This window comes from Acanthaster planci, linkage group LG02, assembly GCF_054643075.1.
Source record: "Acanthaster planci isolate LZ-2023a linkage group LG02, COTS_SCS, whole genome shotgun sequence".
Taxonomy (NCBI): domain Eukaryota; kingdom Metazoa; phylum Echinodermata; class Asteroidea; order Valvatida; family Acanthasteridae; genus Acanthaster; species Acanthaster planci.
The window spans coordinates 11,410,105-11,436,072 of record NC_141778.1 but is presented as its reverse complement, the minus strand read 5'-3'; the positions used below and the strand labels follow the sequence as shown (position 1 = coordinate 11,436,072).

Below are 25,968 nucleotides of genomic sequence, written 5' to 3'. Positions count from 1 at the left end.
TGACGAATTCCTATAATCTTTCAGTGATTGTGTTTTGAAACATTCTGTTTTCCTCATTGTTATTGGTTTCTTTATGATTTTTCTTTATTCTGGCTTTTATTTTTTACCTAGGCCTATGTTGCTCCCGCCTTCCTAAACCATCAATCAGTTGGCGTGCCAGACATCTTGGTAAAATGTGCACTTCAATTGAGTAATAGCATCAGAGTTCTGAATGGCTGTTTGCTGGAGTAGATCGCACCTCCGCTGCTGCAGGTTCATTCGTGCGTTTTTTGGATTGCACAAATTGCAGAGATGCCTGTCCAATAATGAAAACGAATGACCGAACACACGCCTCGAAAAAGTGCCTGCTTAATCGAATGCTTTTTTGGTTGAATTGTGGTAATTTTATTAAATCGAATAGCGCAACGGTACTTTTGCCTAGTCTTAAAACGAAATTGAATGACCGTTTTACAGGTGCTTTCAATTCCGCGCAAAATAGAATGGCACGGAGGTTAGAGTGGCTGCTCATTTGTAGAAATTGACCGGGAAAACCTATACCATATGTATGCAAATTCTATGGATAGCCATCCTTGGTTGGCACTTCAAAAAAATCTTTCAAAACCTCCAATGTCCGTCCGGTGGACAAAGAACACTTAAAACAGAGACATCTAAATTAAGCAATCTGTCCGGCACTGCGTCTTTAACAAACTACTGCAGGTGTTTTGAGCCGGTCCCTAGACCCGCAGGAAGGTACGCACTCAGGTTGATACTTGTACATGTACATGTACACTGTACATGCCAGATGGACAGGCACTACCCGACAAAATCACAAACACAAGGTTCGTCGGTGCGAGAACAGGTGGCTTGATTATATAGTCATCACACGCACCCGCGCAACACTTAACACTTGGAAGAGCAGGTCCGTGATCGACTTATCAACACTTGAATCAAGACGAGACGCTCCTTATTGATGAGTATAGGAGACTATAATCGGTAAGTTGACTGTAACAATTTCCGTATTTTATTTTACACTCCAATCAGCGAACTGAAACAAATGTTAGACATTGACATTTCCAGGTGAATTTGGGTTGAATTCATTCTATAGGGAAATTGTTTTAGAGGATTTGGGGGGGGCAGGGGAAGGAGAACTGTCCGTAAGGTTGTCTCTCAGGGAGTGTAATGTATTTGGCGTTGCCCTTATGATAATACTGTAAATAAAAGGCAAACTTTTGTCATTTAATAAACGAGAAAAGTAAAATTCGCCGCCATGTCAGGTGAGTGAATTCGTAAAAAAAAACCTACACTGAGCAGAAGTTTACTAAGTCTTATGATTATCGTCACATTTCTGATCCCCTTAATTTCCCGATACATTTTTTGTACAGAGTACATCTTTAAGGCGCCTATCCAAAAGTAAATGTTTGGCGCCTATCCATATGTAAATGTTTGGCGCCTATCCATATGTTAATGTTTTAGGTGCGTTGCGTACACGATGCGTTACGGTGAGTGGCACTTCCTCGGACTCAAAAATTGACTCCATAAACATAACACACGTGTGCGTTGCGTTTGGCCAACAAAAAATGATCAAACTCGCCCCAGGAGCGATTTTGACGGGTACACAACACTTAATTGGCGCAAGTGCTGACGCGCTTATGGAAAGGCGCCTTTAGGCAATCTGGTTACGACACTGATGAAAAAGCAATGTTCCGGACTGTTACAACACCTTACTGTCACAAAATGTCACAGGCTTAGATGTCATGTTTAATCATTGCTTTTTTCTTCCTTTATATATAGTTATTATCTCGAAAGTACATATAACACCAACAATGCCAAAAGTTGCCCTTTATCTTAGGTATTTGCACACAACTAGAATGGCACAAAATCAATCCAATAAAGGGGTTATCTTTATGTTCGATCAGCGATAACCTTCTTTCTGTTAATAAAACGAGTGATAAATCGAGGGGCCTAGGTTTCACGCTATAAATAAAGGTAAAAAAATCTTCAGACGCGCAACTCCGTTGTGTTGTAAACCAATACTGACTTTGTCATTCGAGTAATTTATTTTACTATGCTTAGGGAATGGGTGCTTTTATCATGATTTACCATTAACTGACGAGATATTTATGAGCTAGGGAATTTCTATAATTGCACTCTGTACTGGGAGGCGTAATGTGTCAGCTATTGCCTTTACATTGTGACTTATTTTTACTACATGTTGGCTTTTGTCGTAAATCATCAAATGGCAACTGCTGCATACGGTCTTTTTGACTAGGTTCTCCGATATTTGTAGATATAATTATTCGAATTTCCTTCTTGATTTGGCCATTTTTCTGGTGCAATGGAACGATCTGTGGTAACTACAAGCAAGAAGCACTGCCTGGGGTGCTTTCAAGGTTTTATAATCATCATATCCAGTATTCAATCGAATTCCATGCTGGAGGAGGTCCTTCCTCCAGGGGTAGGTTAAATACTGACTTTCCTTGTGTCCCGTATACACGAAACACCTGTCTGACGTGCCTGCTGGAATATGACCTTTCGGAAAATGTACGGGGGGACTATATACAAAGCATATATACAAATGACCTGATATTGGAATCAATATTTAAGTGTGATACACGTAAGTCTGCTTTATATTCACACATAAAACGGAGATTACAGTTATTGATTTGGATATTTTTATATTTGTATTTTTATATTTTTATATTTTATATTATATTTTGGAAGCTAGAATATCATTGACACGTTATAATACGTAAAAACATTGGGAATTGTTTCCTTGTCGCCTACAAGACGAAAACAAATACAAAAGAAAAATCAAGACGTAATACAATTACATGATTATGTGTGGCCGTCTTTGTTTTACTGTCTGTTTGCGTCCGCGTGTGCGGAAACACAATAATGTGAACAAACTCATTTCCCAGTAATGTCGCGCAAGCATAACCAAATATTTATCCAATGTCGGCAAAAATAATGCGACTTTTTTCAACCTGCGTGCTTCGTTACGGATATACATCACCTCCTAGCAACGAGGTCCCGACCTTAGCGACGGGGCAAACACTGGCGTCTTTCTTCCGCCAGTGAAAGTCGAGAAGAATTCTCGGGATAGGATTTTCTGCTCTGGGATGCAAAAATGATACTTGGGTTTTGGTTAACGGTTTAATGTCACGTTGGCCTATGGGAAATAAGATACAAAAGTTGAAAATTCCAGTCTGGTAGCTTGACAGGGGTCAAATGAATATCATGCAAACGCAACATGAGGTGCGTTGGGTTTTTCGTGCAATCACTACATCCATGAGAAACAGCTAAAAGAGCTATTTTAAGTGGTCGTGTTACATTTATAGGTACACGGCAAAAACTGGGGTGATTAATTTAACACCCCCGGTGTAACCAGAGGACTACACCAACACTTTACAACAGTGTTAAAAATGTTAGTGTTATTTGGTGTTACTTTTAACACCTTCCAGTGCACTTTCACATTTGTAAGTGTGCAGTGTAACACCAGTAGTGTTAAAGTAACACTCTATGGTGTGTTCATTTGATAACACCAAAAGGTGTTGATTTTAACCCCACAGTTGCTGACACTAGCTTGCAGTTATTACTGTTGTGAGCAACCCAATGATTAAACACTGTTGCTGGTCTGGTAGGCATGGGGGCTGTTTTTTTTTGGGGGGGGGAGGGGAATCCTGAGAAATGCAAGACAGGGGAACACGGACAACACAGCCCGTGGTGCGGATTAGTCAATCTGATTTAATCCGCTCGGTGGGCAGCCTTGAATGCCTACTCATCTGCGAAATGAAGACGGGATGAAGACCATTGGAGTTGATACGGGAACTCTATAATTAAAACTGAAGCACTCATGGGAATCGGAAAGCAACTACGAGGGGGTGCTTGTAGTATTGATGTATTGCGGCAGGTGTCCATACTTGAGCGGCTGTCGGATTTGACAGACCCTCCTGTGGAATTACTGAGAAGTGGAGTATTACATGTGGGAACACTACAAGGGTCAAACCACACAGATGTCATGGGTCATTTTATTGTCCGGTGGACATTACGGAAAGGTGGAATATCTTTTTTCATTGCAACATTTTCAGTTCTTGAATCCACTTTGTTTACGTTCTTCCTGCTCTTTGCTGTTGTCGGAAGTATACATGTACAGTACACCGTTGAGCCCTAAAGCCAACCTTGCAGTCTGCTCGTACGGGGCTAGCCTACGTATGGTCTCCCTCGGACCATGGAGCTAGGCTCGGACTAGACTGGCACAAAATATACAACACAATGGCACTGGTTCCATCATGCATCAGCCGTTGACTATGTAACACTACAAACAATAGCCGTAGAGTGTATCCAGCTGCAGCCACTAATGTTGCATGTTGCCACAAAGGGAAGCAGTTAGTGTATAGTGTTTATCTGTTGGACTTGCCATACCTGAGATGTTTCTTTAAATCTGCAAAGGTTCTTAAGTGCAAAATACATTTTGAAAGAGAGAAAGGAGTAATTCCTGCCAAGTGATCTTCCAATTTGCTCAAATTCCAGGAAGCTGCAGCCACTGTCTCTAGCGGCCTGGGGGCAGATTTGAACAGAGGAGTGATCGCAAATGGACGGCTTAGTAACCTCGTGAAAACAGGTAGAACAGGCATATAACACTTGTCCGGTAGTCTTGATAGCAGAAGTGGGTATGAACCTACACCGGGTATAAGTGGGAAAGGGACATCGAAACAGCTCATTAATATAAGGATACGTGTAAGTAACACAGACGTGATTCATAGCTGAGGTTGTTAACTTCAGCCCTTCAGGTTAAACTCAATGATAATTATTTTATTTCATTGCAGTAACCATTTGCCAGACTACTGATGCTCCGACAAAGCTGGAAGCCTAAAAAGTCCCGTCTGATGATGAAGCAACTTTCTACTTGAAAAGGGTAAGTACTTATGATCCAGTTTTTTACCTCATTTTCAAAATATGAAATAACTTCGACGCGCCTTTAATCAATAACACTCTGAAGAAAAAAACCCTAAATAAATTAACGCCTGTTTAAGTTCGACACATACTGCTTCTGTCATAAACCAATGAGCCAGCCTCGACCAGTTTAATTCTCAAAGACAGAAAGCAAATTATATTGGCCTAAAGATTACAATAAACGACATGTTAACTTTGAAAAAAAAAATCCACTTTGTAACTTTAAAAACAAATGCTTTTTCCCGCAAACCAAGCAACATTACAGTGTTTGGTATATAGTCAATACCAGTTTAGTACACACGTTATTATGCTAGTCACTTAACAACATTATCCACAGTTTAAACAGCACCAGTTACCTAAAAAATCGATCCACACTTTGTTCGATATAGGAGTGTGTGCCTATGAGCTTAAAGTTGGAGAATGTACGTGGATGCTTACACTGTTTTGTACGGAAACATAACAGGGCCCACCGCGTTCGATTAAGACTTCATCGATCATAAGGAATTTTTCATAAGGAATCCACACACTCGTGTGTACATTCACTGATGCTTAATTTTATCTGACTGGAATGTGTTCTTCAGGTACGTTAGATCAACGCTAGATAATTCAAACAAGAGGTGCTACAGCAATAACATCATCATGACGTCGTTTTACACGCAACTGCCACGTCGACGGGAGAAGAAAGCCCACAGGGCGGTTACTCCAGTCATCGACTCGAACTCGGAGGCGCGATTCTCCGCTCCGCCCCTCGACTTGTCCTTCAAGCACATCGGATCACTAGATATGGACTTGTCCGAGTGGGCAGACGAACCCCGCCAAAATACTAATAAGAGTCTGCGGAAAGCAGACGACGGCAAGTACGCAAGCGTGTCCCTCAAGCTTAACAACAACCTCGTCCAGGACTGGAACGGATTCGAGAGTTTCGTGACGTCACTGATAACCAGTCCCACCGAACTGACCTGGCTTGACATGTCCTTCAACTACTTGGTCAGTGTAGATGACGTCCTCTTGAAATTCCCCAACTTGAAGATATTATATCTCCATGGTAACAGCCTGGATGATCTGAAGGAGATTGACAAACTTTCTGGCTTGCCGAAGCTGATGAGTTTGACGTTGCATGGCAACCCAGTAGACAGCGAACGCGGGTATCGTCACTATGTACTAACCAAACTCCCCCAACTGAGGGCACTAGACTTCAGTCGTGTAACCACGGCTGAACGAGATACAGCTAAAACAATGGTGAACTTTTTAGGGTACAATAAAAAGCGAGAGAAGAAACGGAGACGTCCAAAGACATTCTAAGAACATTTTCAATACATATTTTTCCTGAAATGTGCTTGTAGCAAAGCAGTTGATATATACATTTGTAAATAGTATTGTCATTTAACTTGCATTCGACTTCATTCTTCTTTTTTTGTAGTGAAATTATTGGCACACGACCGTCAGTTTTTAACCTCAGATTCGAGCCGTTCGTGGGCCACACTTCATAGTTGCTGTGGAAGTGATGAATTTCCTTATCATGAAACTACGGCAGCCCAAATGATTTTTAGATAAAAGTATTCTTGAGTAAAATAATTTGATACTGAACCCTTCACATTCGCATAGGCTTCTACAGCGAATATCTCATATGGACCTTGCAAGATAGACTGCGCACGCTGGAAACAGATCTGACAGTTTTTGGGCACAACAGCAGTAGCAGTCCACATTTAATCGAATGTCGGATATATATCCAATATCCCCCAATTGAATAGACATTCGCTGCCATAGAAGCCTATGCGAATGTCCAATACCGAACTAACTTTACCGTCATTACACTTGCGTTCAAGTCCTCATCCTACGTCGCATAGCAACCGATTTGACCAGTCGCACTGAGCAACCGTTTCAAAGCGGGCGAGCGTGGATGCCATCTCTAAGGGTGGCAGATCGCGTTGCTATACTAACGCTCGAACTAAATAACTACGTTGATGGCAACGACTTCCTTTTCATGTGTAGAGATGAATTTCAAGTTGAAGGAGTGCTATGCACTCACATAAGTGATAAACCGATTTAAGCAAATGTGAATAAAGCAAAAATGTTATTTGAATGAATATGACAGCCAACGAGTGTTACATTGACACGTCGAAGACTAAAATAGTTACGATAATCTGATAAATGTTGGAGCCCAGTTCGAAGTTTAAAACACGATGACCGTCATATCATTTTTCATGCGAAAAGATAAATCAGCAATATCTGTTACATTATGCATGCCTGCAAGCAATGAATACCTAACCACAGCCTCAGCGGCCTCAAGCAATGGATGTAAACTGAACTTTGGAGCTTAACACCGTACACACTCAGGCTGCTCTTTCGTGTAACGATTTACGTGTGGGAGCAATATCGATCCCATATTTTCATTTTGAATTCACGTATTCCCTTGTGTATAAAAACCTGGTTATTAAACCTCTGAAAGCCAAGTGAAAGAAGTCGACCGGGTAACTTATTTCCACCATGGAAGAGGTTGTACAAACTTTACAAGCAATGAACGAGAATAATTTCCTCAACAAATGTACCGTCCGTAACACTGTCAATCCTAATACAGGTGGCTCCAAACTCAAAAGACGTTACGTCTTGATATCTTTTGCTGTTCTGAAGAAAACCATGACTTTCACATAAAAATTCCTCACACCACTGCGAATGTGGACGATCACTGAAAGACTGAAATTGCCACGTCAGAGCGTCTCTAAATAAGTACGAAGGGTGAAGTCGTACATAATTTGTGACATGAAACAGTACCCGCGACTGGTATATAATAGATCACGATCGAGTAAGCAAACATTACCATACCAGTTGTGTATTCCATTAAATCATTAACTAAATTTCTGTATTAATCGACAGTCACCAAGGGGTATCTTCAGGTATTTTTTAACAGAGTCGGACAAAAGCTTCATAAAAAGACGTGCCATGCTGTGTCTTAATATTGGTTTTTACGTGTGATCAGTAACCCCTTCGATATGAGGACGACTTCGCAATCAATAAAGGTAGGTTGCACATTTTCTTTGACAACTATTTTATCTCATAGGTATGAATTATTTGCGAGGAAAAGGGCTGCAAAATTTAGCTCCGAAAATTATGGCACACTGATTATGTTTCTCTTAGCGGCCATTTTGTTCATCAAAACAGCAATTTTCATACCCTACCTTTCAACGTATTCATCCAAGTTACTAACAATCACCCTAAGGGAAGTGGAACGGAGACAGAACAGTTTTGAACTGTGCGTCAAACTAGACTTACTGATGCTATAGCCCTGTTATGATTACTTTTTATGGTAACTTTAAAAAGACGTCTGCAAAGGCGAATGGAGAGGAGGACAGTGGAGGCCAGCCTATTTACTTTGAAAGAGTAACGAGAGAAAGGTGATTTTTTGTTGTCTTCTTTATTTCCTTTCCCTCCCAAAGCGTGTCAAAAGCCTCCGAATGTAGCCTCGCCCCTAATAAAAGCCATGAATAATCGCATAATACGTTTTTTATGGGGGGCACAAAAAACATTGCCCCATACCCCGAAAATTTGGTTCTGGATCCACCCTTTGACGTACGTTTGGTGTTAAAAAATTATTCGCGAGGATTGTCCATAATTTACCTAATTTCATTTTCAAATGACCGCAGGCTCACGTTACATCATTCCGAAGTATTTTTAAAATTAACAACTGGGCAGTGCTGACTGGAAAATGCTCATTTCAGGTTTCTCATATGATAACAAATGGCACAATGGAGAAGAGCCAGGCTGTGCCAGCCAGTAACTATTGTAGACTTTAAGAGGCATACAGTTGAGAAAATTCTACAATGATCAGTGGAACATTTTTAAGACATGAGAAAAGAATCCAGAGCTTCGCTGAAACTAAACATGTTTTTACACTTTTTCGCAAACAGGCCATGGGAAGCTAACTACAAAATCTGACAAAAAGTACAGAAGGAATCTAACAACAAAACCAGAAAACACTGGGTGAGGATCAAGAAAACGAGTTCCGGATCCCATCATGTCCAGCAGAACTCTTTCCCAGGGCCGGCCGCCCATCTTCTTCATGTTACCGGCGGGGCAACAGCATGGCAAGTTGGGCGGGGCTATCGCCGTAATGGGAGACGTCGTGAAGATTCTTGGCTTGACACAATTCCTTACAGCAATTCCCTGCATTGCTCTGGGTGTGGCAGCACTCCTGTTCGAATGCCAGTATGGATACATCGCCACTGGCATATGGGTTGGAGCAATTGTGAGAATTCAACTCCTTTTTACAGTCCAGTTGTAAAAAGAAAAAGACTACTATAGCTGTCTGCCGCTCAGCCAAATGAATACTAGCTACCACCAAATACCCTAGAGAACTCCATAAGAAGCCTGTCATTTTGCTTGATCTCCCTGATTAATGACAAATTGAATAATATATATATATATATATGTATTGTAATGAAGAGGTTTGCATGAAAATTAATGTCTACTTTCACGAAATGTTTCCATAACACAGCAAGAAAAACTTGACTGCTTTATTTAACTTTTACAAAAAAAGAGAATAAGCAGGAGGAATATGTTGTTTTTACAGGTTTTAGTGTCTGGTTTGTTGGGAGTTTCTGCTGGATCAAGTAAGGAACAATGCCCAGTAAGTTTGTCACAGAAAAAGGACTGAATTTGACCACACGTTTTAGTCCATTCCACAGCATTATTGAAGGAGTCATTGCACCCATAGTGAATCTTCCTCTACAAGCAACAGCGTATCAACCCACACAACTCTTTGCCAAATGGTGAAAAAAGCACCGATTAGTCAAATACTCTGTTGAACAAAATAGTGTGATGTTACGTTGAGCTGGCGTGTTTACACTGAACAATTTTCTCACTATGACTACCGTGAAGTACCCTTTTGAACCCTACTTGATGGACTGAAATTTAAAGTTAACGCCATTTTCTGCTAACAATGCCTCATCACAAGAGATCAGTGTGCTGATGGGTACTTATGTGAATACAGTTCACGCCCCAGGAAGGTTCCACGTGAGATTAAAGTGCCTTCCAGGTCATGTATTGTTTGCCACAGCACTGAAATTTCATTTATCTAACCAAAATCAAATATAGATGGAAATCAGTTTATCTTCGGAACATATTCTTTAAGCTGGGGAAGGTTTTTATTTCGTGATCAACGCAGTGCAAAATGTGAGACAAATACAGGTTACAATCACAAACGACTTCAAAAAATTTGTAAACACCATCCCCCCTCCCCCCACAAAAATACAAGATTGCTGTTAACCATTGATAATAATTGATTTTAATCATGAAGACACTATTCTCTTAAATCCATACTGCGACCTCTATAGCTCCAGTGAGTGATCCGGTTTCGAATAGTACACCCCGGCCTGATGCGGCCTGCTTTAGAGCAACATCACGCGCCGCGCAGTGCGTGCATGCATCCTTTGCGAGTAAACGAACACGGGGATTGGTCGTGATCTTGTAGATGTATGCACTTGGCATGTTCAGTGTATGGCATCTCGAACTATACGCAGTGGATCGAACCCCTCTGCCCCGAGAAGGCTTCGCGAGATACCCTCTGTCGCTTGCCAGAAATTAATTTTATGCTTGGTTTGAACATTTCCTCCAAAATGAAAGCATGTCAGTGATTATTTCACGACTCTATTATTTCCTCTGGTTTATCATTAATTTCTCCATTTTTTATATTTTTTTTAATTATTATTTTTCATTTTCAGCTGTCCTCCTATCACATGATGTCGCTCCTCAATATCTTATCCGGCACAGCGCTCTTAACAATCCACGTTCTCTCTCTGCTTCGGGAGTTGGCGAATTGTGCAGACACGACAAAAACATGTTCGGTAAGAGTTTAACAGGCTGGTGAATCACTGTGTTTGTGCTTTTGTGTTTTAGTGTTGACTATTGCTGTTATAGACTTTTTTACCAGTCACAAACCTGGAAGCACAGCCATGTTGTGATCATTTCGATATCCTTATGACAATGCTTTTTATCTGTTGCAAGTATAAAATATTTCACTGATTTCACGAAAAATCGAATTATTGCAGTTGCTGACTTAATTTTACGAGAGGTATAGGGTACTGGACGGGGTATACAGATCCAATGCCATCATACAAAAGCAACTCTCCACTCCAACAGGACATTTTTATTACTTTTTTAAAAAATCCTCACAGGCTCTTTGCGTGACCTTTAACAATTTGCTTGGGTGCATCGGTTTGGTGCTGTTCTTCCTTGCTCTTGCAGCAGCCGTTGTCAGCATGACTCTCAACAACAAAGTAGGAAAATGTAAAGAGCAGGTATGTTTGAATGTCAGACTTCTCAAGACCCAATCTCTCCTTTTATGATCGCTGCTATATAGTTTTTAAAGTTGTGTGTCTGTTGTGGCTTTTAAAAAAAGCCCTTCTTTACTTGTGGGGTTGGGATACAAGTGCCTCAAAACTGCTGTATGTTGTTGTTGCGGATATACTGTCATGACAATATCAATTATACAACTACATCCACTCCCATATAGGTTGTTCCGTTGATGCCCTACCCAGTACGGCACGGTAATCGGTCTGTCACGAAGTCAATAAAAGGAACAGAAGCAGGTGAGATTAAAGTTAGCCCCTGTTTGTAAACAATTCTGTGAAGCAATTGTGCACAACCTTAAGTTTGCCTGCGCATTTTCAATTTTTTTTTTTTTGTGCGTACGAATTCATAAATTGGTCAACTTCAAATCCGTCCCGAGAAGAATCGAACGCGTATTACTAAATGCTACAATAGATTTAGTTATTGATCAAGGACTAATTTCACTGATTGACCGCAATCATCAACAGTTGATCTTTTTTAATGTTTGTCGATTCGAAGTCGTCATATCATTTCCACGAATCTATAGTCTCACCTGATGATCAGGTTCGTGATGTAAGCAGGGACGGATCCGGGGGGCGCCCCCCTTTTTCACCAAAGAAATAAATGAATACATAAGAGAAGAAAACGAGGACGGGGGAAACAAACAGAGAAAGGGACCCAGCCTTACGTGACTCGGGTGTAAAAAACAACAGTTCGGCTTCCCTAGGCTACGGGCTCGTGGGCATTACCACTGATGCTTTAGTTCACGCCCCCCCCCTTTGGATAATCCGGGATCCGCCGCTAGTAAGGATCGACTTGGTCTTTGTTCGGTCGTTTTCAACAATGTCTCAATGAATTGAAGGTTGAACAACCAATCTTGAAAGACAAGAAGGTAATCGACTGTATGTAAGAAGACATTTAAAAAAATGAATACATTTTACTCATGAGCCTATTTATAATGGAACAAGCCAACTTATTTCTTTCACGATACAGGTTTATCAACCTGGCTTATTTCTCCAATTCGTTGACCTGTTTAACAGTTGAATAATCGACAGTGGTACAGAAAAGTTTATTTATGCAAGGTTTCAAACCTGTGTTACACAAGGAAATGCTATGCAGATACAAAAAAATAAAGCAAATATGTTAAAAGTAAAAATGATCAGATGAAAACGTAAAAATACCCCAAACTGTAAGCAATCATGTGAGGAATTTAAGTGCAATTTATCTTTTGATCGCCAAATGACCGGACTGTTTCATTCATTGTTTGTCAATTACATGCGGACGACATAATCGAGTTGTTTTTCACGATAAAGCATGCATAATGTATGAAATCGTTTGAACAAACTGCAAACAAAAGAAACCAAACAGGATATCAAAACAAGGGACACGAAATGTCATGAATTTGAGAGACGAATTCGAAGTTATTCGTTTATGAATATAAATCGAAAATTTTGAAAGTGTGCGCGAAACCTGCTATTAGCAGTATGCAGAGACGATAGCTCCTGAGGGGCTATGAATCTGAATAGCGCCCTCATTCTAATTCTTTGGTCCATCATCAACATGCAAGACACTAATGCCATGGACAGATTTTCAAATCATTTTTGCCATGTTTCCCGCGATTTACAATCGATAAGAATCGAATAGCCTCAATACTGCAGTAAAATAGGACGTGTCTATCCCTACATACTCCCATTTATAATATCACAGTACACCACCCAGTTGTTACAGTTCGTCTCAATAACTTAAGGCATTTCAAATAAGTTTAGCTTCACATCACCGCCCGCACCGTTTTCATGCCCATCGATTTTTAAAAAAATATTTTATCCTTTTAAAGTTTATTTTCTCAAAAGAAAGATGCATTTTCCCCAAAATATTCTCAGCAAATCAACACACATGTGTTGTCTATACACAAACAGTGAAACGTTTTGTGTGCGTGCAAGCACCAACGTGAGACGCATGCTCATAGCGCCGCGTGAGCGCTACACGCGCGCAATGACGACGTCTCTTGGTGGATCGACAAATTTCATGTTTGCTGTGTCCTCTTTTAGGCTTAGTACAATGTATTTGGCATTGTAGGCCGTACGTAATTCACTTTGGATGTGAAACAGGCGAATATATAGGGTATGAATATAAAGGCCACTCCCAACCATTTTTTTTTCCAGCCTTGGTGATGTGAATTTAGGGAGTAATCTTAATTTAAATTAAACGGCCAAATTTAGACAATTCTTACCTTCAGGCTTCAGTGCTCTTGATATTGCACCCCAGCTCATTCCCAACACCGCTGAGCTTCAAATAATTTGAGGTCACACTGCTAAAATGTAAACACTGTAATTAACTTTCTCACAATTCTACCACAATCTCGAAAGGACAGTGCTTTACGCGTGCGGCTGTTGTGTAACTGAACTTTGACACGTTGTCGTGTGGACTCCGTCGCACGTGCTTCATATTTCACTTGATGAGCCCATATCAGGAACTTGTAGTTCTTGCCTGTCCAATAAACATCAAACGATAAATCCAAACGCTCTGTCATAATGTTCCGGTAAAGCTTTCAAAGCTTTGAATAAATTGGTTGAACTGCCTTCAGTCATGATTCTCAAGAAACACTGGAAACGTTATTATTCTGCGAAACTTCACGTCCCCGCCGTCAAATTGCTGTCAGCCATCTTTTTGCTTGTCTGTTCAAGTCGCGCATGCGCAACCTTTTCTCTCTTTAAAATGACGTTTGCTCAGAGTAAAAGCCTATTAATTTGTGTAATTTTCATAGGTTAAAAATAACAAATTCATGATTATTTTCCGTTTTTACAGAACAAAATGGGGAAGTCACACGCGGCGATATTCATCTGCAAAATCTTAACTTCAGTGACGAAAACTTCCAGTTTGCTTGAAACAAAAGATGAGAGGTCGATTTTGCATTATTAGGTTAATTCCGACGATGTGTTTATGTATTTCATAAGTCGTTATGCTTACTGCAGATCAAGCGAGTGCTAGACACTCCAACCTGTTTCGAAACAAATCCTTTTTTTACCTTTGATGGGGAAAAGGTAGATGACTTAACTGATACATGTACATTAGAAATAATTAGTTAGCCCCTAAATCGTTGCACCTAAACCGTATTTCTTACCCAATTTGGACCTTGTCGAAGCACAGGCAAAACTGAACACAACTTTCGGAGCATTACTAAACATTTGAACCTGTACTCACGATTTTCATCAGCATGTATTTGTGGAAATTATTATTTTGTTCAAATTGGTTACTCAGGATCCTTCCCACAGCATTAAGTGGAATCCACATGTATGAACGAACAATAAACACCAACCTCGTACTTTCAATTGTCCACGTTTGTAAATTTTATTTTTCTAAAAATGACAAAGCTGATATAGGAAAATGTACCTTCCAAAGTAAAAGTATAAAGTTGCTAGGTGAAAATACAAGTGACTAAGTAATATAAATGTATATATTTTGAGAAAAAGATGTGATTGTTAATTTCAACAGCAATCAGGGAATCCGTGATTTAGCAAGGGTAATTTCGTTTTGTGCTTCAGGGGCCAATTTCAAAGAGCTGCTTAAGCACAAAATTTGCTTAAGCGTGAAAAAAACTTGCTTGATAAATCAAGTGACCAGCCAAAACTCCATGTGATGTTTATTGTTCTGGGATTGTATTTAGCTGTTTTGGGGTTAGCATGACAATCAGATAGAGTTTGAGCTGGTAACGTTTGTTTATTAAGCAAAGTTTTTTCCGCTTAAGCAAGTTTTGTGCTTAAGCAGCTCTATGAAATTGGCCCCTGGGTTGTTGATTCAGACTCCATACATGTATGTAAAACCCTCACTCTACTGTGAACACTCGTTACTGTCTTATCAATTCAGACAGTGAGTAGTGTAAGCCTTTTAATGATTAATTAAAATGGACCATCACAAAAGCACACTGCTGATCTCGACATTAATAGTAAACATGTAAAAACCTTCAATTTGTCGTTTCTTTGAAAATAAAGTATTTTCTGTAACTATAATTTCATAACAAGTGAAACAGTAACAGGTCTATTTTTTACTCAAATAATTTGCCCGTTTCCGTGGCAGTGCAGTGCTGAACAATGTCTTCATATTCATTTTAAATCAGGCATACAGGAATGTGTCAACAATAAAATGGTCCATGGTGAGACGGTAACAAAGAAACAATCCACAGAATGTGAAATCTTGCACATAAATGAACAAGATCTTCATAAGGCACTTCTGGGCAAGGGAAATCGGGAATGACTACAATACTAATCAAAATACTGACTCTTAATCCGCAAGTAAATCCAATCTGGATAATACACTTCTTAACTAATCTCCTATTTTTTTTAAAGAAAAACATCTCTCAAAAGATACAACTAAAAGGTAATATTGATGTCCTTTGAAATTCTTATGGCACTGTAATACCATCTGAAATGGCAGGGCCGAAATGGCCGCAGTACAAATTGATAAAGGAGTCCAAATTGACATTTCACGATTATGGTGTGAGGTTTGTAGCTTGTTGGCAGCCAATTTGTTCATCCCATGACACGTTGTATTTTCATTTACAGCACAACACAACTTAATTTTTATTCCGGGCAGAGAGAAACCTTTCATTGTAAACTGAGAGACAAATTTTAGTGTACCTGTCATCTGGCATTCATTAATTAGAAATTTGTTATTACTGAATTTTTTTTAAGCAAAACCTCTTCATCGAAAATAGCTAACTGTGCAAAAGCTTAGTTCAGAGTTCCCTATAATGTTGGCACAGCAAAACAGCGACATCAACTGCACATATCCGCCTTGAAAACTTATATTTTTAAAAACTGACATTTTACACTTCAAATTTTCTGCTGGGACTGTCTTGCGTGAATATATATAGAATCTTTAAGAATGATAGACAAGACTTAGGTCATGATTTTGGGCCATTACACGCATCAGGTATTCCTCTCACATTTAGTTGTATCTCTTACAGGGACAAATCTATTCCCTCTACTTACTAATCCACACAAGCAGCACATGCCCCTTTCATTCTCCATGAGGAAACTGATTGAATTATTCATATTTGAGTACCTGAATCATGTTCTTATTTTTCTAATTATACAAAGGAAACTCCTCCAAGTTCTCTGCATTTTACATTCCTAGATATTCATAACCCACATCCCAGTCCCCCCCCCCAAAAAAAGAAGCTGGAACAGCAATATTCCACGTTTTCAGAAAGGTCTAAGTTCAAAAAGTTGTTTAAGCAGAAAATCCCAATAAGCATGTTTTTGGAGAGCACATTTCAGCTGACAACCTGCCACAAGTAATATACACTGCATGACTGTTTTTTATGGTAAGCTGTTTTTACTCAGTAGAAATTTTCTAGGCCAAGCAATTTCTGAACTTGAGAAGTCAGGAACATCCTTCAATTTCAATCTAGTAACAGCAACTGACAGTCGGGAAAAAGGGATTTGACATGTGCTGCTTACGAATGGCCAGCAAGGAGACTACCGATCTGGCTGGAATGCTTACAACTCCTCCTTCTGAAGTTCTTTGAGTTTACGAAGCATAAAGGAATACATGTCATCTAGAGTGCGACCGCTGGAGTATTTCTCCACATACTGGCCACCTTTAAATAAAAGCATGGTGGGGTAACCTCTGACCTGTCCGTAAAAACAGACACAAAAAGGGGATATGGAATCTGTGGTTAAAACTGTGAAATATCTTACTCTAGTTTCTCAATGAAATTCTGAGATTCCAGGAACATCACATACATGGGACGTGAAACAAAAATGGCATCAGACTGAGTCTAAATGTTTTGGCTATGGCTGGCTATAGCAAACATTCCTACGGAAGGCACTAGCTAGAGGCTGCAGCCCCTCCCTGTGGATATGTGGGTTACTGTCAGCAACAGCTGAAATTTCCAGACCTAGCCCTAGCCTCCAGAATCAGAATGGTCAACATATGACCTTACCTCATATTTGTTACAGGTGGACTTGTGCACTGTGCAGTCCACCTTGGCTGCTGTTAGACCAGGCTTGTCGTCAATCTTATGAGCCAAGTCCTCAAAGGTAGGAGCCAACTTCTTACAGTGGCCACACCTGTCAAGAGATGACGCTATACAATTGTTGCCTACTGTGTTGGGAAGGTCCAGGGTGTCTTTTACACCCAAGGGGGCAAATAAGACCTGAGGCGAAGCCAAGGGTACAATTTGCCCCCAAATGGTGTACAAACCCCACGGACCCATCACAAGAGGCAACAATTTTGTTTTTGTATGGTAAGAGATTTTGTAAAGTGTTTAGTTGACTCGATTCAACTAAACTGAATAACTGGTAGGGAGTAACATCTGTTGCCTTGACACTTCCATCTTCCAGCAAATTGTCTAAACCTGTGATAGATTCTAACTGAAACTTCTGGGCCTCCCGATACAGACTTTGCAACCACCATAATGCAAAGAATGTTCAGTATTTGGGCAAGTCACTTTACCCCTATGGGCCTCTCTCCACCCAGGACTAAACTGGTGCCTGTGAGGGCAGGCGTGGTTATGTTTAGCCGTATGTGCAGAAATGGAAGCATCAGGCTAGTATACTCCCCAGGGAGCTGAGATGGTTCCAGGAATGTTCAGATGATGTGAGCCCAATGTGCAGAGATAATTATAATAAGCACATAGAGACATTCCGTAAAATGTGTTATATGTGACCCGCTCGGCAAAAAAGGGTAACAGGTTGCACAATGCCCAAACATGTTATGGCCTGTTCTATTTGGAGAGGGCAACATTCCTTCAAAAATGTGATTTTGTGTTTTTTCTTTAATACTTTCTATAATATTTATATTTCCAGAATTTGTGACAACAAACATGGATACTGGAACTAGGGAAATACATCTTTGTAAAAACAAAATGAAATTACAGCAAAATTGACCCAGTTAAAAACACAACTGAATGATACGAACAAACATGGCTGCCATAGCAGAAAAAGAACTTCACTGTCCCCTCCATCACAAGTCCTTTCACAAGTCCAGTCACAAGTCCCTTCACAAAGCCAGTCATAAGGAACCGGTTAAACAATGACCAAAGAATGCTTTTGTTACAGTTCATTTGAATTGCTTGTGAACTGGCTTAAGCCAGAACGACTTGTGATGGACTCAAATACAACAATCAATGGAAGTAATACTGGCGAACTTCCAGTGGCGCCATGAAGGAAAACATATGAAGCAAGATATGGAACGGAGAGCAAACTGAAAATCTAACTTACCACGGGGCAAAAAACTTCACCAATGTAAGTCCTTTGGAGACACCTTCTTGGAAGTTGTCCTCCGTCAAAACAACAACCTACATGAGAAAAGGACGCAGCAAAGTCTAATTAGATGACAGGTGATCTCACAACAGCATTTATAACCTGCCTAACTTGATTTTGAACCAAATCGGCAAGATCTTCTTTTACAAGCAGCTCTTTTTTTCAGGAACATCCATGGAAATGGAAGGGAAAAAAATGTGAAATCCCACAATACTCAACAGCAAGGTCGAAACTGCATCACAACTAGCAGGACTCAACAGCATGTAGCACTGACAGAATTTCAGTTATTGAAAGGAGTCAACTTAGGGTCCAATTTACTTTGTCATTTTAGCCAAGCCTTAAACCAACTCGTTATGCGTGCAGAAACTGCCCCCCCAAATTTCAGACTTGAATCAAGACTAATGATGAAATTGCTGAACAACCCAACGGTGTTCTATACAGTAGGCTCTGTAATGTTCATGAAGACAGAACAGAACACTATGCCTGAGAAGTCCTGAGAACGGACAGACAGTCTTCTCCTGGTCACCCAACACTGGGTGTTCAAATGACACTCAGAGTGTTCAACAGCCACCCAGACTCCCACATGCATAAAACCATACAGACAGCTGGTACCTTGGATTCCTTGGGCTCTGTATCTGCTGCCGCTTCTTCTGTCTTCTCCTCCACTTTCTTTTCTTCTTTCTTGACCTCTTTGAGAGGCGGGGTTTGGGTGCTTGGCGGGCCCATCATGCTGCTGACGTACTCCTTGAGGGACTGGTGATTCCGATCCTTTTTGTAGGTGTCCACCTAAGGAAAAACATGAGATTCTCTAGCAATGAACTCCCTTCCTCAATCCCCTTTCAGTCTGTTGTCTATTACTTCCTTTGTTGATATTTATTCTTCAATTCATCATCACTACATCAAACCAGTAAACAGAACTTCAACGTTTGACACCCAGTCAGTGTAATCAAGTCCATCACAAGTCCCTGCAAGTCCAAGACAAGTCATTCAGTCTTAAGCTAATTCACAAGTTTTCAAATGAACATCACTATATTGGTTTTCAAAGAACCCACAAGCTTTCAGCAGATTCCGCAGCTGGCTTAGAATGTCTCCTCAAATTGACAATGACCTTGAGTATCAGATGTTAAGATAGGCTTGCTTACCACCATTCCATCCTTGAAAAACTTGAGTGTTGGGAATCCATTGACTTGATGTTCAACACATACAGGCCTGTGGGCTGTACAATCAATCTAAGAAGAAGAGATGTATAATATCATTAACCCTATATCAGCTACATTTTACCATCTCACAGGGGCATGGGGGAGATTCTTATCCCCATGGGACTCGGCTGTCCCATGCCCAATCTTTTTTTTACTTGACAGGTGTGGTAAAACACTCATTTTCATTGGACGACATTGGACAAAATGTTGAGGGGGATATATTTGCCCCCCCTTTAAGGGTTAAGGTTTTTTTAAGTATCCTGATTTTGTTGTGTCTTTTTCCCTTTGTTAAGCACTTCTTAACACCTAAGTCGTGGATTAAGGAGGTACTACCTTTGATATTGTGATATCTTCATTATGGGAGAAACCTTCAGCGAGCTGTTCCCATACCGGAGCAAGTTTCTTGCAGTGCCCACACCAGGGGGCGTAAAACTCAACAAAATGGTTGCCCTTGGCAACATGGGACTTGAAGTTGTCCTCTGTCAACTCGTAGAGTCCATGCTTGGCCTCTGGCGGTTGAGGGACGTTCTCCTAAAGGGCCAAAACAGAATATCGATGACCACTGTTCCATAAATATTTGTATCCCAGATTTCTGACAACACCCAAAATTCAAAACATGTTCCCAAGATTTAGATGGTGCTCAGCTGGGCTGGATACATCCCATTCACACACCGGTTTGCCAATGTCTTATTGAGAGAAGCAGCACAAGTGAGGGCGCTAGAGTGCCTCAGTAACTGCAATGGCTTGCGCCCTTTTTTCCCCTGTGGACAGTCACAGTCTCTTCACACTGTACATCAAATAAGGCACGTGTCCCAGTTCTGATCGACTACAAAGAGCTGTTGCACAAATTTGAAATTATGGTAGATTCAGGAGGAATATTTCACCTATCAAAAATAATTCTGAGATAGATTTGGTCAAACAAGACATTTCTGACAATTCAACTACAACTTACCCTGAATGCACAATTTCCTTACTCCAATCATCACATTCTGGTCATCAATTCAAATAAAAGTGTTTACCTTTTTCTTGTCCAGTCTTTCAAACATGAATTTCTCCAGACTGCCAAAGTTCCTACTGCCTGTGTACTTGACCGTCTCATGGCCTGGGTTGAAGAACTTAAGCGTTGGGTAGCCCTTCACTTCGTTCTCATGACAAACCTTGGTCTCAGCCGTGCAGTCCACCTAACCGGGAAACCCCCCCCCAAGAAATAAGGTCCACTTTAAACCTTTCTGCTGCTTTTAACTCTTTCATTCATTGATAAGCTGCATCAGTATCTCAGTGACAGGCCATGTGGCACGTCATTTGTTGTAATTTCTTGTTGTGCTTACATGTAGCTGCTTTTATTTTCGTACTAGTAACACAGAGCTGGATCCTTAATTGGACCGACATCAAAGGTAAACAAGGTCAAATACTACTTCAGACAATTTCTTTGTTCCATTGAAACCAACAGGAAACAGTTTGTTGCAAAGCCTGGCTTACCTGTTCTTTAAACATGACTGCATGTACATGAACCCTAAACCTACAATACTCCAACAGCAGGTTTTGGCAGGTTTGATACCATACCTGATGAACTTGTTGAATCTTGTGAGACTTGGGATGAAAGGCTCAGGGAGGGGTGTTGGATTCTGTGTGAGTTGGAACACACAGGGTTCATTGTGTTCAGCATGTTCAGCGTCTGGCTTGCTGTACCAATTGTTGGACTATGCTTGATTTTGTCAGGTTTGGTACTGTTCAGTGCAAGTCATCCTATCCTGCATAGACCCATCCATACCATATCACTCAAACTCCAACGGGCTCATTCTGTTGGAGTTTATCAGGTTTGGTACAGTGACCTGCATGTACAAGTACATGTACATAGACAGGTACATGTATCTATTGGATTTTGTGAGGTTCAGTGTGTTTTCTAGTGCTGGAGGTTGGGGGTTAGGGTTAAATGAGAACACAGAAAAAACAGGTGAATGAAAATTGAAGAAAAACATCAGGAGATCACAACCTTGGCAAAAGTGGCTGGCACAGATTCGTCAGGGTTGTATCGGTCAGCAAGTTCATCCCAAACTGGTGTTAGCTTCTTGCAATGGCCGCACCTACAGAAAAACAGGAATATCCTGACAATCCCCAATGATCAAATTTTGGTAAAGCAAGAGTTTTGGAAGTTGAATTACTGAAAGAAAGTACTTTAAAGCAAACAGTGTGTTGCTTTTCAACTCCTTACAGGTACATGTAGTTTTCCACTAGAAGTGAAATGGAGGACAGTCTGGTGCCTTGACGAAGAACTAGCAAATCACTGTTGTACACAGTAATTCCCCTTCCATTTGGTATCAGATGGAGAGGGGACATCAAGGCAGGACCCCTATAGAAGAAAAATGCGCCTCCTCTTTCCCCTAAGCCATTTCCCATCTTGACACAAATGTAAATGCTGAATTTGCAGCAATTCAGGGAGAATGCCTTATGAACCGCCCATCCCCGCCCCCCAAGTTAATTTTGCCATAGTGGTAAACTGCTCAAACAGTGGCTTCCTCAGTCTTGTTTACTAGCTACACTGTGCATGTAAATGTACATGTACACCCTAACCTGACAGTAATTCACACGTACACAAACAATGCTTGCTTGCAATGTGCAATGTGTGACATGCACACTCTAAGTAACATGCACAAAACATGCAAATCTGTAACAAATCAATTTCTGCCTCATGATGCTGAAGAACCCAAAGTACATGTAATTACAGATAGCTACATGTAGATGAAAGTCCTTTAATCACAATTTTTACGATGAAGTATGATCTTTCATATTTGTGTAATTTTGAAGGAAAATGTGAAACTTTCCAGCATGCAAATACATTACATAATTCTAGACTATTAGATTATTTCTACACAAAAACAGAAAAATTAGACAATAAAGACATAAGCCTGAGTAAACTTACACATATAAAAACTTGGTCTGTTTTCTCATTTGCGAGTCTGATGCAGGCTCACGCCTCCCATCTGTACCAACAAATCAATACCGAAAACAGATGGCAAGATAACCATGGCAACCGATTATCTTTCTGACTGTTGGATTTATCGACATATTTGCTGTCAATTGTGTGTGTACCACACCTGATGGTTTCGTTTGTATATTATGCTTTGCACTGATTGGATCAGGCTGATAATCAATAGAATGGGGCCATTTACAGAAATCCTTGTTTCTCCCCCAGAGTACAAAATATTCAAATACTGAACTGGTTGTTGATCTTGATACACTATAAAAACCCTCCAATGTACGTGTGCCTCCATATCAAATTTTCTGAAGTTCTTGTTTGCACAAATAAATTTTGTAATTGTATTTTGTGTTCGGCATCACACTGCAAACACAATGCCAACTGGCCTTTAGACAACATGCCTTTAAACAGAATGTATCGGCAAATAAGGGGAGTGCAGTTTAAAGTCTCTGTTGAAGAAAATAAAGTGCAAAAACGTGAAGAAAGTTTTCATTCATTTTGATAAGTTTTTATCAAATATTCAAGTTAATTCTAATATCAGGCCCATAGTACTGAACATTTTTTTAAACCTATTTACTCCCCTAAGATCAAAATTTCTACGACTATTGCACAGTTATCATGGTACATGTAGGTCCTTAGCTGTGCAAAACTCAATTTTCGTCATGCATGTCAATAGGTGTCTCGATCATCAACGTACCACTAAGCCCCTACCACTGCTACTTCCTTAGACCAGTAAACAGGGTCCTATGTATACTCCTTCATTGATACTGGGCCCCCATCTGGGTTCATGGGGATGGCTTTTGACTCGGCTTGAGTCATCGCGACATCGCTCTGGAATTTGTCTTGAAACTTGAAACGGCAAAAGGTACCAAAATTATTATTCGGGGGGGGGATACTAACTTTAACCTTCTCAATATATTTCCTGAAAAGTAAGCTACTACTCCATAAATCTTACTGCACTCTACCTTTTTGATGATTTTGCACGCAGTGGCATTTTGAAAGCTGTCCCGCAAAAAAACTGTCCCATCTGCGCTATCTGAAGCAAATCATCCCATATGGAAATACCGAGCCATAGAGGATTATCGAACCAATATGTGATTAGTGTGGTTCCCTGACTACAGATTTCCCAGACGTCTCTATACCTAATCTTAACGAGAGTAGTCAGAATTATCGGGGCTGGTATCCAAAGTAATATAAATGTTCGTAACGTGAATACTCTGTGCCTACAAGTTTTTGTCACATGCCGTACAGCCACAAAGGATGCAGATGTGTGTACGGATCGTCAATGGATGAGAGGTAAAGATGATAGAAAGAAAGTCATTTTTTAATAGGCCTATAGATTAAACGCTGCTGGTAGTGCCATATAGGTTAGCTATTATTATATCATTATTATTACTGTACATGTAATATATTATTATTAATATAGGGTCTTTAGGGGAAGATTTGCTTCAGAAAGCACAAACGACGTTTCATCTGGTATGATTGCTGGGCAGCTTTCAAAAGGCCACTGCGTGCAGAACCATCAAAAGGTGGAGTGCAGAAGACTACGGAATAGTTACTGTCCTGTAGTACATGTGCCTTACCGTTCAGCAGCATGTTCAGGAAGTATTCTCAATCATGGTACACCGTATTGAATGTCAAGCTCTGAAAAAATGTATAAAGTCGTTTTCGGGGGACCCTAGCAACGGGGACTCTCCACACACAAAGCGTATGGTCTCGTTATAAGCCACATTGGGCTAGGTTGTAAATTTACGACTCATTATGAACGTGATCGATCAACCATGAACATGATGAACCCTAGGCTGGAGTGTAAAAAAGCTTACCAAGGAGCAAAAAACATGATGAAATGCGCCGATTTCCCGATGGCATGTTTAAACATCATCTCGTTGTATACATTCTTGGGGCTGTCATCCTTTTCGAGGTCGGCTAAGACGCAGGAAACAAGAAGGGCACACAGGAGGACCGGCAAAAGTTGATCAGCCATGCTGTTAATTCGATACAACTTGGACAGACGAATGAACGCGCAACAGCAACATGAGACTGGTTCCTTGCTTCGCAGAAGGGAGTTATCAAAGCAATATTGACACACTTTGTTGGTACCACTCTAAATGAAACGGTTTTTTGGGCAAGAGGGCGCTGTCCATATTGATTATTCGCTTGTCACCCACGCGTGACGCGTGGCCAGCTGGGCGCTAAGGGGCGGTGACAAGCAAATTAATAATTATTGGTGAGGGCGTAAGTTCGAGGGCCTTTGCTTTAGAATCATAATTGCTGGCTCTAGCTTATTATTCAAGGTCGAATTAACCTATAACGTTTGTTTCGCTTTGTAAAGTACGGCAGGCCTACACATATTCACAGCGGCAATATCACGGTCTCTATTTCAGTGAACCATGGAGGCATACAATGCAGCATTTTAAAAGCCAGGTCAAGTTGGCAAATCTAATCAGAGATAATAAATCACATGGACAGCACCATATGATTATTAAGTACCTCCTATCTTTGAACAATAACTTAACGAAGATTTGAGTGAACTGTTAGGACCAAAAAAATTGATTCAGCATTATTATTAGAAGAAACTTAAATAAATCAAGTCTCGGGCTACTTTTTAAAACTATGTAACGGGTTTAAAGTTCACAGGTCAACCAAATGCAGGAGGATAGCATTTTTGCAATTGCCTGGGACCTGAAAGAAGAAAAAAGTCAGATAATCTAAAAGTTACAACATGAAAACTTGTCACATGATCTTTTACCAAGTCTTCAGAGTGTCTCGGTAATCAGGGCATTAAGTTTGAACAGCAGTAGTGGGATCATTAATTCCTGGGCAATTGGGCACTTTCTCCATCCGGTCTCTCCAAGTATCAAGGCATTTCAACCAATGCCTTGACTTTGGCGTGGCCAGTCAGCTTACAACAAAGTGCCCCTAGAAAGCACAAAGTTCTAGTAATTGAACGCGCCGTATACCTTGAAATTCCGGATCGCCCAGATGTCAAACCCATTTGGATGCACGTGTCCTTTTTATAATTTATTACTAATTTAGCGAAACAAAAAACAAAAGGTTTCATGATCAAGGAAGTATTGCGGCTGAGATTTCATCGGTGATAACGCACACTATTGACATAGCCTTCAAATTTCTTGTTGATAAAAAAAAATTACAAAAGCATTCACTTTGAAAACAATGAAATGTTGTCCCACTTAAGCTTAGATCACGTACAAACACGAACAATTTCATGACTTGGTTATGTACATTTCCCGGACAGCTGTGAAGGCACTTT

The 25,968-nt window shown here is 40.4% G+C and overlaps 2 protein-coding genes and 1 pseudogene across 5 annotated transcripts; 2 read left to right on the top strand and 1 right to left on the bottom strand.

Annotated features, from left to right (window-relative positions):
• Window positions 1-786: 786 nt before the first annotated feature.
• Window positions 787-7,019, top strand: LOC110978254 (leucine-rich repeat-containing protein 51 pseudogene; annotated as a pseudogene). Of its 2 annotated transcripts, XR_015424238.1 has the most exons (4): window positions 787-972; window positions 4,510-4,600; window positions 4,806-4,894; window positions 5,514-7,019. The product of XR_015424238.1 is annotated as a leucine-rich repeat-containing protein 51 pseudogene, transcript variant X1 (transcript). The 2 variants fall into 2 exon arrangements; XR_015424239.1 differs by lacking the exons at window positions 787-972; window positions 4,510-4,600 and adding an exon at window positions 4,614-4,716.
• A 760-nt stretch (window positions 7,020-7,779) lies between these two features.
• On the top strand, window positions 7,780-14,585 carry LOC110978253 (uncharacterized). The gene is made up of 7 exons (XM_022233082.2): window positions 7,780-7,949; window positions 8,838-9,175; window positions 9,500-9,556; window positions 10,650-10,772; window positions 11,103-11,225; window positions 11,441-11,516; window positions 14,062-14,585. Exons 2-7 carry the CDS (start codon window positions 8,945-8,947, stop codon window positions 14,139-14,141), a joined length of 690 nt encoding a protein of 229 aa, XP_022088774.2. The 5' UTR covers window positions 7,780-7,949; window positions 8,838-8,944; the 3' UTR covers window positions 14,142-14,585.
• txndc5 (thioredoxin domain containing 5) lies at window positions 14,580-24,745 on the bottom strand. 2 transcript variants are annotated; one of them, XM_087132607.1, is made up of 10 exons: window positions 24,521-24,717; window positions 22,641-22,701; window positions 21,714-21,804; window positions 20,740-20,901; window positions 20,054-20,251; window positions 19,664-19,750; window positions 19,134-19,307; window positions 18,480-18,556; window positions 17,201-17,327; window positions 14,580-16,889 (listed from the first exon to the last, which is right to left on the bottom strand). In XM_087132607.1, the coding sequence occupies exons 1-10, from the start codon at window positions 24,564-24,566 to the stop codon at window positions 16,755-16,757; spliced, it is 1,158 nt and encodes a 385-aa protein (XP_086988733.1). In that variant the 5' UTR covers window positions 24,567-24,717; the 3' UTR covers window positions 14,580-16,754. The 2 variants fall into 2 exon arrangements, with proteins under 2 accessions (XP_086988733.1, XP_022088900.2); XM_022233208.2 differs by lacking the exon at window positions 22,641-22,701 and having other exon boundaries at window positions 24,521-24,745.
• Window positions 24,746-25,968: the final 1,223 nt, after the last annotated feature.